Here is a 15,499-nt window from a genome sequence, read left to right as displayed (position 1 = left end):
TATAATGTAGCTTATCAACTTTATACACATATGAGTATGTTTTTCCATAGGCATTTTCCTATGGCTCACATGGTAAGTAATCTGCCTGCAATGCAGGAGACCCAGGTTCAATCCCTGGGTCAGCAAAGAGATTATTGAGAAATATCAATAACCTCAGATATGCAGATAACACTACCCTTATGGCAGAAAGTGAAGAAGAACTAAAGAGCTTCTTGATGAAAGTGAAAGAGGAAAGTGAAAGAGATGACTTAAAACTCAACATTCAGAAAACTAAGATCATGGCATCCAGTCCCATCACTTCATGGCAAATAGATGGGGAAACAATGGAAACAGTGAGAGACTTTATTTTGGGGGGCTCTAATCAAGGCTATGGTTTTTCCAGTGGTCATGTATGGATGTGAGAGTTGGACTGTGAAGAAAGCTGAGCGCTGAAGAATTGATGCTTTTGAATTGTGGTGTTGGAGAAGACTCTTGAGAGTCCCTTGGACTGCAAGGAGATCCAACCAGTCCATTCTAAAGGAGATCAGCCGTGAGTGTTCTTTGGAAGGAATGATGCTGAAGCTGAAACTCCAGTACTTTTGGCCACCTCATGCGAAGAGTTGACTCACTGGAAAAGACTCTGATGCTGGGAGGGATTTGGGGGCAGGAGGAAAAGGGGATGACAGAGGATGAGATGGCTGGATGGCATCACTGACTGATAGTCATGAGTTTGAGTGAACTCTGGGAGTTGATGATGGACAGGGATGCCCGGCGTGCTACAATTCATGGGGTTGCAAAGAGTCAGACACGACTGAGCGACTGAACTGAACTGAACTGAAAATCACTGCAGATGGTGACTGCAGCCAATGAAATTAAAAGACACTTGCTCCTTGGAAGAAAAGCTATGACCAACCTAGACAGAATGTTAAAAAGCAGAGACACTACTTTGCCAACAAAGGTCTGTCTAGTAAAAGCTATGGTTTTTCTAGTAGTCATGTATGGATGTGAGAGTTGGACTATAAAGAAAGCTGAGCACCGAAGAACCGATGTTTTTGAATTGTGGTGTTGGAGGAGACTCTTGAGAGTCCCTTGGACTGCAAGGAGATCCAACCAGTCCATCCTAAAGGAAATCAGTTCTGAATATTCATTGGAAGGACTGATGTTGAAGCTGAAACTCCAAAACTTTGGCCACCTGATGCGAAGAACTGACTCACTGGAAAAGATCCTGATGCTGGGAAAGATTGAAAGTGGGAGGAGAAGGGGATGACAGAGGATGAGATGGTTGGATGGCATCTCCGACTTGATGGACATGAGTTTGAGTAGGCTCCAGGAGTTGGTGATGGACAGGGAAGCCAGGTATGCTGCACTTCATGGGGTTGCAAAGAGTCAGACACAACTGACCGACTGAACTGAAACACTATATTAAAATTTTTAAATTAATTCCCCTTGCTCTTTATGGTTTCTACAAGCTATCCATGTATCCATGAATTTTATATAAGACGGCACTAAATTTAGTGAACTGATTTTTTTTTTACATCCTCTACTTTTAAGATTAAACCATTTTGTCACAAATAGCTTTAGATCTTTTATTTTCCACTACTGCATATTTTTCCTTTATGTCAATGGGTGCTTTTTAGTTTTCATTTGTTTTTTATATTATGAATTATGCTGCTACAAATGTTCTTTTTGGTAGCATTTGCAAGAGTATCTCTTGAAGTGAAACTGTTGGCTTATAATATGGTATATCACCATGGTTTTAAATGGCAAATCTCAGCAAATAGTATGGTATCTTTTCATATTTATTGCCATATAATTTTTGTCTATGTGAAGCTCCAGTTTGTTTCATTTACTACTTTTTCTACTGATGTTAATCTTTTTTCATATTGATTTCTTCATATCCAAGTATAGTTGATGTACAATATTTTATTCATTTCAGGCATACAGCATAGTGACTCAACATATTTATGGATTTTATTCCATTTAAAGTTATTACAAAACAATGGCTATATGCCTGTGTACTGTACATTATAATGTATAATGTAGCTTATCAATTTTATACATAGGAGTATGTTTTTCCTAGGGATGTCCCTATGGCTCAGATGGTAAGTAATCTGCCTGCAATGCACGAAACCCGGGTTCAATCCCTGGGTCAGGAAGATCCCCTGGAGAAGGAAATGGCAACCCATTCCAATATTCTTTCCTGGAGAATTCCACAGACAGAGGATGCTGGTGGGCTACATCTATGGGGTCACAAAGAGTTGGACACAACTAAGCAACTTAACACACACACACGTTTCTCGTAATCTCATACCTCTATCTCCCTATCCCATTCCTTCCCTCTAATTCTTTGTTAATCTTATGCACTATAAAATTTATCTCTTTGGAGCATAACAATTTAGGAATGTGCCCATGGTATGGTATTAAGTAAAATGAGTAACATGAAGAGAGGCAGATATGATGCAATTCAAACTGCATATGGGAGAAAATTTACTTTTTGGCAATGGAAGATACTGATGGTTGACCAGATCACTGTCTTTAAGAGGGCTCGATTTTCAAATGAATCACATGTATTTTTGTAGCTGTGAACCATATCCTCTATGCTTCTTTCCTTTTGAAAGCAGAGTGCTATATTTTTCCCTTTGCACACAGCAATACATTTGCCCAGTTAACAAAAAAAATTACTGATACTATCAGGAGATCAGAGTGTAATCTATAGTTTATTCCAAGATTTTACATATTTCTTTAATAGTTCTCAGAGGATATAGTCCAAGGTGCCAAACCAAACGAAGATGCTAACATGAAATCTTTGTTTATTCAAAATGTGGTCACTTCTAAACAGACATTTCTCTAAAGAAGACATATATATGACTAATAAACACATGAAAAGCTGCTCAACATTGCTTAACATTAGAGAAATGCAAATCAAAACTACAATGAGCTATTGTCTCACACCAGTCAGAATGGCCATCATCAAAAAGTCTACAGACAATAAATGGTGGAAAGGGTGTGGAGAAAAGGGAACCCTCCTGCACTGTTGGTGGGAATGAAAATTGATACAGCCACGATGGAGAACAGTATGGAGATTCCTTAAAAATGACAAATAAAACTACCATAAGACCCAGCAATCCCACTCCTGGGCATATACCCTGAGGAAATCATAATTGAAAAAGACACATGTACCCCAATGTTCACTGTAGCAGTATTTACAATAGCTAGAAAAAAAAAAAAAAAAAACAATAGCTAGGACATGGAAGCAACCTAGATGTCCATTGACAGATGAATGAATAAAGAAAGAAGTTGTGGTACACATACACTTAAGTGTATACTGGAATCTTATTCAGCTATAAAAAGGAACACATTTGAGTCAGTTCTAATGAGGTGGATGAACCTAGAGCCTATTATACAGAGTGAAGTGAAAGAAAAAGACAAATATGGTCTATAAAGATGGAGAAGCTCTATACAGTCAACAAAAACAAGACCAGGAGCTGACTGTGGCTCAGATCATGAGCTCCTTATTACCAAATTCTGACTTAAATTGAAGAAAGTAGGGAAAATCACTAGACCATTCAGGTATGACCTAAATCAAATCCCTTATGATTATACAATGGAAGTGAGAAATAGATTTAAGGGCCTAGATCTGATAGATAGAGTGCCTGATGAACTGTGGAATGAGGTTCGTGACATTGTACAGGAGACAGGGATCAAGATCATCCCCATGGAAAAGAAATGCAGAAAAGCAAAATGGCTGTCTGGGGAGGCCTTACAAATAGCTGTGAAAAGAAGAGAAGTGAAAAGCAAAGGAGAAAAGGAAAGATATAAGCATCTGAATGCAGAGTTCCAAAGAATGGCAAGAAGAGATAGGAAAGCCTTCCTCAGTGATCAATAAAAAGAAATAGAGGAAAACAACAGAATGGGAAAGACTAGAGATCTCTTCAAGAAAATTAGAGATACCAAAGGAACATTTCATGCAAAGAGGGGCTCGATAAAGGACAGAAATGGTATGGACCTAACAGAAGCAGAAGATATTAAGAAGAGGTGGCAAGAATACACAGAAGAACTGTACAAAAAAGATCTTCACGACCCAGATAATCACAATGGTGTGATCAATCACCTAGAGCCAGACATCCTGGAATGTGAAGTCCAGTGGGCCTTAGAAAGCATCACTACGAACAAAGCTAGTGGAGGTGATGGAATTCCAGTGGAGCTATTTCAAATCCTGAAAGATGATGCTGTGAAAGTGCTACACTCAATATGCCAGCAAATTTGGAAAACTCAGCAGTGGCCACAGGACTGGAAAAGGTCAGTTTTCATTCCAATCCCAAAGAAAGGCAATGCCAAAGAATGCTCAAATTACCGCACAATTGCACTCATCTCACATGCTAGTAAAGTAATGCTCAAAACTCTCCAAGCCAGGCTTCAGCAATATGTGAACTGTGAACTTCCTGATGTTCAAGCTTGTTTTAGAAAAGGCAGAGGAACCAGAGATCAAACTGCCAACATCCGCTGGATCATGGAAGAAGCAAGAGAGTTCCAGAAAAACATCTATTTCTGCTTTACTGACTATGCCAAAGCCTTTGACTGTGTGGATCACAATAAATTGTGGAAAACTCTGAAAGAGATGGGAATAACAGACCACCTGATCTGCCTCTTGAGAAATTTGTATGTAGGTCAGGAAGCAACAGTTAGAACTGGACATGGAACAACAGACTGGTTCCAATAGGAAAAGGAGTACGTCAAGGCTGTATATTGTCATCCTGCTTATTTAACTTATATGCAGAGTACATCATGAGCAACGCTGGACTGGAAGAAACACAACCTGGAATCAAGATTGCCGGGAGAAATATCAATAACCTCAGATATGCAGATGACACCACCCTTATGGCAGAAAGTGAAGAGGAACTAAAAACCCTCTTGATGAAAGTGGAAGTGGAGAGTGAAAAGTTGGCTTAAAGCTCAACATTCAGAAAACTAAGATCACGGCACCTGGTCCCATCACTTCATGGCAAATAGATGGGGAAACAGTGGAAACAGTGTCAAACTTTATTTTTCTGGGCTCCAAAATCACTGCAGATGGTGACTGCAGCCATGAAATTAAAAGACGCTTACTCCTTGGAAGGAACGTTATGACCAACCTAGATAGCATATTCAAAAGCAGAGACATTACTTTGCCAACAAAGGTTCGTCTAGTCAAGGCTATGCTTTTTCCTGTGGTCATGTATGGATGTGAGAGTTGGACTGTGAAGAAGGCTGAGCACCGAAGAATTGATGCTTTTGAACTGTGGTGTTGGAGAAGACTCTTGAGAGTCCCTTGGACTGCAAGGAGATCCAACCAGTCCATTCTAAAGGAGATCAGCCCTGGGATTTCTTTGAAGGGAATGATACTAAAGCTGAAACTCCAGTACTTTGGCCACCTCATGCGAAGAGTTGACTCACTGGAAAAGACTCTGATGCTGGGAGGGATTGAGGGCAGGAGGAGAAGGGGACGCCAGAGGATGAGATGGCTGGATGGCATCACTGACTCGATGGACTTGAGTCTGATTGAACTCCGGGAGTTTGTTATGGACAGGGGGGCCTGGCGTGATGCAATTCATGGGGTCGCAAAGAGTCTGACACGACTGAGCGGCTGAACTGAACTGAATGCATATATATGGAATCTAGAAAGATGGTACTGATGATCCTACTGCAGAGCAGCAAAGGAGATGCAGATATAAAGGACAGACTTTTGGACACAGTGAGGGAAGGAGAGGGTGGGATGATTTGAGAGAGTAGCATTGAAACGCATGCATTACCATATGTAAAAATAGATAGCCAGTGGGAATTTGCTGTATGTTACAGAGAACCCAAAGTCAGTGCGCTATGACAACCTTAGAGGGGTGGGTTTGGGAAAAAAGGTGGGAGGGAGGGGACATACGTATACCTATGGCTAATTCATGTTGACATATGGCAGAAACTATCACAATATTGTAAAGTAATTATTATCGAATTAAAAATAAAATGAAAACGTGGTCACTTCTTTAACCATGAAAAAAATACACATGCTAACTCTGACTTCAAAAATCACTTTAAATGACTTTGAGTCACTGAATTTTAAAACTGTATTGTATAGCATAGCATAATTTATTAAACAGTTAAAAATGGATCCCAGGAATTTAAATAAATAAATAAATAAAATAAAATATACCCCATGGGACTTTAATTCTATGATGTAGGGAAGAGCATAAATTGTTAATTTTAATGAACTCAAATTAAACAACATGAAAAATCTTATAATTACTCTGAACATCCCTAGTGGAATACCCTAAGAACATTTTTAAAGTTTAAAAATATAAAGTTTTAAACAGTTCAAATTTTAAATGTTTAAAGAACTTTAAAACAAGTAAGCTTCTTTTAGTATTTACAGTAATATTATTGTTATTTTTAAATTATTATAGGATAAACAATTCTGTTACTGTGCATAGGAATTTTTTTTATGTAAGTAAAAAGTGGTACAAATATAAAATCTAATAAATTAAAACCTTTAATCTTAAATGTGAACAAAAATTATCAACATAAATTCATAATGTAATTTTCCTTAAAAAAATTTCCAAGCTCTTTCAATGGAAAAGGCCTAGAAACAATAAGCAACTCAGTAGCAAATAGAATACTGACAAAGCTTAATTAACATCAGGCCAGCTGGCAAATAAGACAGTTAAGAATCCAACTCCATTATCACAAAACAAAGCAACGAAAGGTAGATAAAGTCAATAAACTGATAAATGGCACAAGTATCAACAAGATGAGAGTATAATTCATCAAATACATTTAAGAGATCATAGTGATATTTTAATCAAAGTATAGCTGATACACATTATATAAGTTGGAGATGTACAATATAGTGATTCACAATTTTTTATAAAGATAACACTCCATTTATAATTATAAATAATATTGGCTATGCTATGCTAAGTCAATTCAGTCGAGTCCGACTCTGTGCGACCCCGTAGACGGCAGCCCACCAGGCTCCCCCGTCTCTGGGATTCTCCAGGCAAGAACACTGGAGTGGGTTGCCATTTCCTTCTCCAATGCATGAAAGTGAAAAATGAAAGTGAAGTCGCTCAGTCGTGTCCGACTCTTAGCGACCCCATGGACTGCAGCCTACAAGGCTTCTCCATCCATGGGATTTTCCAGGCAAGAGTACTGGAGTGGGGTGCCATTGCCTTCTCTGAATGTTGGCTATATTCCCCATATTATACACTATACCCTTGTAGCCTATATCACACATAATAGTTTATACCTCTTAATCCCCTAACCTCATAATCTCCCCATTCCTTCTCCCCACTGGAAACCACTAGTTTGTTCTCTGTATCTGTGAGTCTGTTTCTTGTTTTGTTATAATTCACTAGTTTGTTGTATTTTTTAGATTCCACATATAAGACATATCATAGAGTATTTGTCTTTGTCTGATTTATTCCATGTAGTATAATGCCCTCCAGGTCTATCCATGTTGCTGCAAATCGCAAAACTCTGTTCTTTTTTCATGGCCATCCTAAAGGAGATCAGTCCTGGGTGTTCATTGGAAGGAATGATGTTGAGGCTGAAACTGCAATACTTTGGCCACCTGATGCGAAGAGCTGACTCATTAGAAAAGACCCTGATGCTGGGAAAGACTGAGGGCAGGAGGAGAAGGGGACGACAGAGGATGAGATGGTTGGATGGCATCATCGACTCAATGGACATGGGTTTGGGTGGACTCCGGGGGTTGGTGATGGACAGGGAGGCCTGGTGTGCTGTGGTTGATGGGGTCGCAAAGAGTCGGACACGACTGAGCAACTGAACTGAATTGAACTATCTATATGTATCATATTTTCTTTATTTATTCATCTGTTGATGGACACTTAGGTTGCTATAGATTTGTAGTATAGTCTTAATTAGGGATTCTGATTCTTCCAACTGTTATTCTTTCTCAAGACTGCTTAGAGTCTTGAGAAATAAATCATTTGGCACCTTTTGGGCTTCCAATTTATTCTAGTTCTGTGACAAATGCCATTGGCATTTTTTTGCGGGGGCAGGGGGCCTGCACTTGGTCTTCATTTCTGTGCATGGGCTTTCTCTAATTGTGAAGAGTGGGTGCTAATACTCTCCAGTTGTGGTGTGTGGGTGTGTCATTGTGGTGGCTTCTTTTGCTGTGGAGCACTGGCTCTAGGGTGTGAGGGCTTCGGGAGCTGTGGCTCATGGGCTCAGAAGTTGCAGCTTGTGGATTCCAGAGATCAGGCTCATTAGTTGTGGCGCAGTGGCTTAGTTGCCCCACAGCATATGGAATCTTCCTGGACCAGGGATCAAAACCCGTGTCCCCTGCATTGGCAGGCAGATTCTTTACCACTGGAATACCACAGAAGTTTATCATTGGTATTTTGATAGGGACTTCATTGAATCTGTTCATTGTCTTGAATAGTATGTTCACTTTAACAATATTAATTCTTCCAATCCAAGAACATGGTATATCTCTCCATCTGTCTCTGTCATCTTCAGTTTCTTTCATCAGTTTCTGACAGTTCCAAGTACAGGTCTTTCACCTCTGTAGGCAGGTTTATTCACAGGTATTTTATTATTTTTAATGTAATTGTAAACGGGATGGTCCTTAATTTCTCTTTCTGATAGTTTGTTGATAGTACGCAACTGATATCTATATATATATTAATTTTGTATCCTGCAACTCTACCAAATTTATTGATGAACTCCAGTAGTTTTGATCATAGTGATAATTTTTAAATTATTATTAATTATTAAATTTAAAAATTTGAAATCACTAAACCAAAAAGAATCCTCATTGCTCACCAAAGAAGGATGTAGACAACCAGCTTGTTACTTTGGAAACAGTAAACAAAAACAAAGAATTAAGCATTTATTCCTTTTCCTGTTAGAACTCTATCTCAGGATAAACAGTCAATTAACGGAAATTCTCTTTATTGACGTAATCTACTAAATTAAGAAAGAATTATGAAAACAGAGTTATCACTATTTTGAAGCCCCATGTGAACCAAAAGCTACAAGCAATGACTGTCAATAGCTAACATCAACAAAAAGGAAGAATCAAGCATTATGTGCCTCATGGTCTAGTTTTCACAACAATATATGACATATTCTTACTGAGCCTCAGTCTGTTCAAGCCTCTGTATCAAAATCACAGTTAAAGAAAATTCAGGACCAGAAAATGGCTGGATGACCATGGGGATGCAATCAGCAAAATCCAGAATGTGAGATACTATACAGGGCAAACAATCTAGTTTCTACAACAATAAAGTTCAAGGGGAAAAAAAAAACAAACCAGTATGAACCTATATACTAAAAGAGACATATCAACATACTGCAATGTTTGGAACTTTTAAGGATCCTGATTTTTTTTTTTTAAAGTGAGGAATGAGAAAATTTGAACACCAACTAGGTATTTCATATTAAGGAATTTTACTAACAATTTTATTTAGTATGATAATGGTACTGGGTTATTTATGTGTTAAAATAGATGTCCTTTTCTTTTTAATAACATATACAAAAATACATAAAATTACAAAATATGAATAATATGATTAGGAGTTTGCTTCAAAATAATCCAATGGGAGGTAAAGAGAATGAGTGGAGTCAAGATGAAATAAAATTGGCTACAAGATGATTAAGTAGCTAATGCATAGGTAGATAATGGGCACATGGTGTTTCATCATACAATTTGTTCTATTTTTGGACATGTCCGAAGTTTTCCAAATTAAAAGTTTTTCTTTAATCTGCCTTTCAGAAAAACTATAATAAAATCAGTTACACTTGTCTGAAAATGTCAGATTCAATTTATGAATCTCCCAAATGTATTTCCATTTTCACACAAAGCTAAGGCCTTAAAGCAAAAGAATTATACTGATGGTATATTTTAAGAAATCAGCAAGTCACTGAAAAATTTTCCTTATTCTACGAAGAGAAGGATTCCCAGCAAACTTAAAATCAAGAAAGACACATACAGAACCAATCAATTAAGCTTACTTTTTAAGTAAGCATTTGGATTTGAGCATGATCTGGTAATATAATACACAACTCCTGGTTCACCTTTGTCATTGATCACCTGCCTGTTTACCAAGAGTAAGATGGGATTTCAACTATGTCCATTTACTACATGGCTATCTTACCAAATTTACAATCTGTATTTTTTAAGTCTTTAAAATGTTTTGAAGTTCATCAAAGGATAAATAAAAGCTGAGTTTTAAAATTCTAGTCTTTAATCAAACACCTAAACATTTTTCACAAATAACAAAGCAGCAAACTTTAAAAACAATTTAGAACTGCTTTAACATTATTTAGACACTTACAGAAAAGCAGACTTACATACCTTGCCTGGACTGTGAAGCTGCTACAGGAACTTCTTGGTTTGGCTCAAAAGGAAGCTCAGGTGTTAGGTTTTCAAATTGCTCTTTACTAATGAGATTTAGCTTCTTAAAGTTCTCAACTTCTTGCTAAAGTAAAATGGAGGAATCTAATTACTAAACTGGCTAAGAGAGTAACCAACAGACAATAATTGATACCAATCTCAAAAAAATGAGTTTTAAAAACCGGAATTGATTGCAACAGAATAAAAAAAGATGTTCCAATAAAGAATCTAGCATTACACTTAAAAATAATTAATATTCAGAGTCTAAAGGTGGCATCAAGAACCCTAAAATGTTAGGAACATTTTATAATTAAAACATATTATAAGAATATACATTCTTATCATTAATTTCTTATCGAGCATTGAGACACAAGACCATTAAGGTATTATAGAGGTTACAAAGTAATCTAATACACATTTCCTATCCTTAATGAATTTACCAGTTAGATGGAGAGAAAGAAATGTACAAATAAAAATAATATTAGACAGTATATGAAAACTGTAATATTTGGTATAAGAATTGAGATCATAAGGGAGGCATCACAGAGGAGATGAGACAAAAGAAGCTCCTTAAATGAGAATTTAGAGAAAGGGAAAATAATCCTAAATTAGGTACTATGAGCACAAATGAGAAGCTTAGAATAAAGTCATTTATTAGAAGATACTCAAATAAATGAGAGAATTTATTTAGAACTAGTGGCAAAAAGCCTTGATAAGGAAGTTGGAGAAAGCTAGGAGAAGGCAATGGCACCCCACTCCAGTACTCTTGCCTGGAAAATCCATGAACGGAGGAGCCTGGTAGGCTGCAGTCCATGGGGTCGCTAAGAGTCCGACACGACTGAGTGACTTCACTTTCACTTTTTACTTTCATGCATTGGAGAAGGAAATGGCAACCCACTCCAGTATTCTTGCCTGGAGAAACCCAGGGATAGGGGAGCCTGATAGGCTGCCATCTATGGGGTCGCACAGAGTCAGACACGACTTAAGCGACTCAGCCACAGCAGCAGCAGTAGACTTTTAATACTAGTCCAAGAAGTTTCTACCTCATTTTCTAATAGGGGAAACATATGATGGGAGATAAATCTAGATGGATCTGAAGGTTCATTTCCAAGCCCCTTTTATAAACTTAGCAGCAAGGATGCTGAGTAGGTCTAAGTTGTTAGCTCTAAGGAAGAATGGGCCCATCCATGTCCCTAGGCCACCTTCTAATTTCCGTTACATAATTACTTAGATTTTCCTTGCCCTAGACTACAAATATGCAAAACATTACAAAGGTAAAGGCCATTCTCTACTGGAAGGTCATTCGGCCATAGTGCATGAAGACTATCCAAGCCTGGCCAAAGCCATGGGGGGAGGGAGGAAGAGTTTGAGGGGCTGCTTATATTGTATTACGTCTGGTTATTTTCCCCCAATAAACCCTATATCATGTCTACATCACTCAGTGCTATTATGTCCATAACCTTTTACAGCGTAACATCTAAAAAGAATGGACACAGGTAAAAGACAAAATAATTTGTCTGATGAATCAAATTAAACTTCATTACAAAATAGTTGTGACATCTTGCTCTTAATAGCTAACAACCTTTTCTTTCTGTATTCAAATATGAGTAGCTACTTGCCAGTTCACACCATTTAGGAGATCCAGTTAGCCTTTCAAAATAGGATCTATCTTTTTTCCATGAAAATGTCTTAAATGATTACTTCCCCCATACCAAAATTACTTTCCCAAATGTCTTCAATAAACTCTTCAAGCTAATTCAGAGTTATTATTCTTCACTGGCCCTTATCTTGCTACAGAGCTTGCTATTAGCAACTCACTTGAGTGAACATTTATTGTATGCTTCTCACATGCCAAAAATGAATAAACACAGTTCTGATACAAACACAAATTATATGTTTCTGTTTTGTTTTTAATTTTTAAAATTAACTAAGGTATAACACACCCAAATTTATATATATCAGTTCAGTTCAGTCGCTCAGTCATGTCCGACTCTTTGCCACACCATGAATCGCAGCACGCCAGGCCTCCCTGTCCATCACCAACTCCTGGAGTTCACTCAGACTCACGTCCATCGAGTCAGTGATGCCATCCAGCCATCTCATCCTCTGGCGTCCCCTTCTCCTCCTGCCCCCAATCCCTCCCAGCATCAGAGTCTTTTCCAATGAGTCAACTCTTCGCATGAGGTGGCCAAAGTACTGGAGTTTCAGCTTTAGCATCATTCCTTCCAAAGAACACACAGGACTGATCTCCCTTAGAATGGACTGGTTGGATATATATACACATTACTGAGGACATAAATCATAAGTTTATATCTCAATGAAGGGTCAAAAGTGAATGAACCTGTGGGACCACCATTTGGGTAAAGATATAACTAAGCACCCTAGAAGTACCTTCATGCACCTTCCTATTACTACCCTCTTTCTTCCTAAAGATAGCCAACACTCTGACTTTAATTCTATAGATTCATTTGCCTGTCTTTCAAATTTATAAAAAAGTAATCACAACATATGGTTTCTTTTACACAAAAATATCTTTACGAGATTCATTTATAGTCTGTGACTCTACACCAGAGATCAGCAAACTACAGCCCCGAAAAGCCAAGTTTGTTTTTGTTAAGTACCTATTTGTTTATATACTGCATATGGCTGGCTCCAGTGCTACAACTGCAGGGTTGAGTAGTTGCCATAGTCAATGTATGACATACCAAGCCTAAAATATTTACTACATAGCTCTTTACAGAAAAAGCTTGTCCATCCCTGCAATGATCAAACCATGATTTTTAAAAAATCCATTCTACTGTTGATGAGCATTCAGGTCCTTTTCAGACAGTAGTCATTATAAAAAATGTTACCATAACTGTTTTTACAAAACACTTACTTTGGTCAACAGACATATTTTTTCCCTCTTTTTAAAAAATTGTTATAGGCATACAGTTGATTTACAATGTTGTATTACTTTCAGGTGTACAGTAAGTGAATCAGTTATACATGTATTCACTTTTTTACGATTCTTTTCCCATTTAGGTCATTATAGAGTATTGAGTAGAGTTTCCTATGCTATACAGCAGGTTATTATTAGTTATCTTTTTATTTATAGTAGTCTATATATGTCAGTCCCAATCTCCCAATTTCTCTCTCCCCCTGCCCTATCCCCTGGTAACCATAAGTTTGTTTTCTATATCTGGGACTCTTAAAATATAGGTTTCTTTCTTTTCTCTCTCTCTTCTTTTTGGCTGCATAACATGGCATGTGGGATCTTAGTTCCCAGATTAGGGATTGAATCCATGCCTCCTGCAGCAGAAGTGTGGAGTCTTAACCACTGGACCACCAGGTTAGTCCCTTTCTCTTTTTCTTTTAAACTGAAGTATAATTGACATTTATTTTGTGATTGTAAAAGCTGGACCATAAAGAAGGCAGAGCACCAAAGAACAGATGCCTTCGAACTGTGGTGCTGGAGAAGACTCCTGAGAGTCCCTTGGGTTGCAAGGAGATCAAATGAGTCAATCTTAAGGGAAATCTACCCCAAATACTCATTAGAAGGACTGATGCTAAAGCTGAAACTCCAGTATTTTGGTCACCTGATGCGAACGACCGACTCATTGGAAAAGTCCCTGATGCTGTGAATGATTGAGGCCAGAAAGAGAAGAGTGCATCAGAGGATGAGATGGCTGGATGGCATCAATGATGCAATGGACATGAACTTGGGCAAACTTTGGAAGATGGTGCAGGATAGGGAGGTCTGGCATGCTACAGTCCATGGCGTTGCAAGGAGTCAGACACAACTGGGTGATTGAACAATAATAATTGATATATAATATTTTATATATATATATCCGGTCCCATCACTTCATGGGAAATAGATGGGCAAACAGTGGAAACAGTGTCAGACTTTATTTTTTTGGGCTCCAAAATCACTGCAGATGGTGACTGCAGCCGTGAAATTAAAAGACGCTTACTCCTTGGAAGGAAAGTTATGACCAACCTAGATAGCATATTCAAAAGCAGAGATATTACTTTGCCAACAAAGGTTCATCTAGTCAAGGCTATGGTTTTTCCTGTGGTCATGTATGGATGTGAGAGTTGGACTGTGAAGAAGGCTGAGCACCGAAGAATTGATGCTTTGGAACTGTGTTGGAGAAGACTCTTGAGAGTCCCTTGGACTGCAAGGAGATCCAACCAGTCCATTCTGAAGGAGATCAGTCCCGGGATTTCTTTGGAAGGACTGATGCTAAAGCTGAAACTCCAGTACTTTGGCCACCTCATGCGAAGAGTTGACTCATTGGAAAAGACTCTGATGCTGGGAGGGATTGGGGGCAGGAGAAGAAGGGGACGCCAGAGGATGAGATGGCTGGATGGCATCACTGACTCAATGGACTTGAGTCAGTGAACTCCGGGAGTTGGTGATGGACAGGGAGGCCTGGTGTGCTGCAATTCATGGGGTCGCAAAGAGTCAGACACGACTGACTGACTGATCTGATCTGATCTGATCTGATTCTATATTATACAGGCTATCCCCAGGTGCTCAATAGTAAAGAATCTGCCTGCAATGCAAGAGACTTCCAGGATACGCCAGTTACATTCCTGGGTCGGGAAGATCCCCTGGAGTAGGAAATGGCAACCCACTCCAATATACTTGCATGGAGAATCCCATGGACAAAGGGGCCTGGTGGGCTAAAGTCCGTGGGGTCACAGAGAGTCGGACACAACTGAGCAACTAAACAACAACAAGAACAATTCTATGTGTAGGGGTACAACACAGTAGTGCACAATTTTTAAAGGTTATATTCCATTTATAATTATTATAAAACATTGGTTATAGCCCTTTGATATGTACAACATACTAAGGATATGTACAAGCTACCAAGGATAAGGTAGCTTATCCTATACTCAATAGTTTGTACTTCTCATGCTGTGGTTCGGTCCTGCCTTCTGTAAGTCTTTGGGGCTTGAGCCAGATCCAGAGATGGCTAAGTGCCTTCTGCTACTGCTGCTGGTGGTCCTGTCCTCACTGCTCGGACTCCCGCAAGCTCTAGAATGTTTCCAGTGTAACAGAGTCAACGCCAGCGGGGTCTGCGAGACTGGGGGAAGCACCTGCCAGACTCAAGGCAGCCAGCAGCGCTTTCTGAGGAGGAT

The 15,499-nt window shown here is 38.6% G+C and overlaps 1 protein-coding gene across 9 annotated transcripts in view; it reads right to left on the bottom strand.

Moving 5' to 3' along the window:
- The window catches only part of LARP1B (La ribonucleoprotein 1B), a 139,128-nt gene that overhangs the window by 46,217 nt on the left and 77,412 nt on the right, over nucleotides 1–15,499 (bottom strand). For 8 of the 9 annotated variants that reach the window (XR_011467465.1, XR_011467466.1, XM_070386509.1 and 5 more), the window contains exon 12: nucleotides 10,328–10,451. The exons of the other annotated variant lie outside the window; for it this stretch is intronic. Coding sequence is in view for 6 of the 8 variants with exons in the window: in XM_070386509.1 (XP_070242610.1) it covers nucleotides 10,328–10,451 (124 nt within the window). In the remaining 2 variants the exon portion in view is untranslated. The remainder of the gene's footprint in view (nucleotides 1–10,327; nucleotides 10,452–15,499) is intronic. 9 annotated transcript variants of the gene reach the window in all.

The sequence above is a fragment of the Bos mutus genome, chromosome 17 (genome assembly GCF_027580195.1).
Source record: "Bos mutus isolate GX-2022 chromosome 17, NWIPB_WYAK_1.1, whole genome shotgun sequence".
Classification (NCBI taxonomy): Eukaryota; Metazoa; Chordata; class Mammalia; order Artiodactyla; family Bovidae; genus Bos; species Bos mutus.
This window is presented reverse-complemented; position numbering and strand designations above follow the sequence as displayed.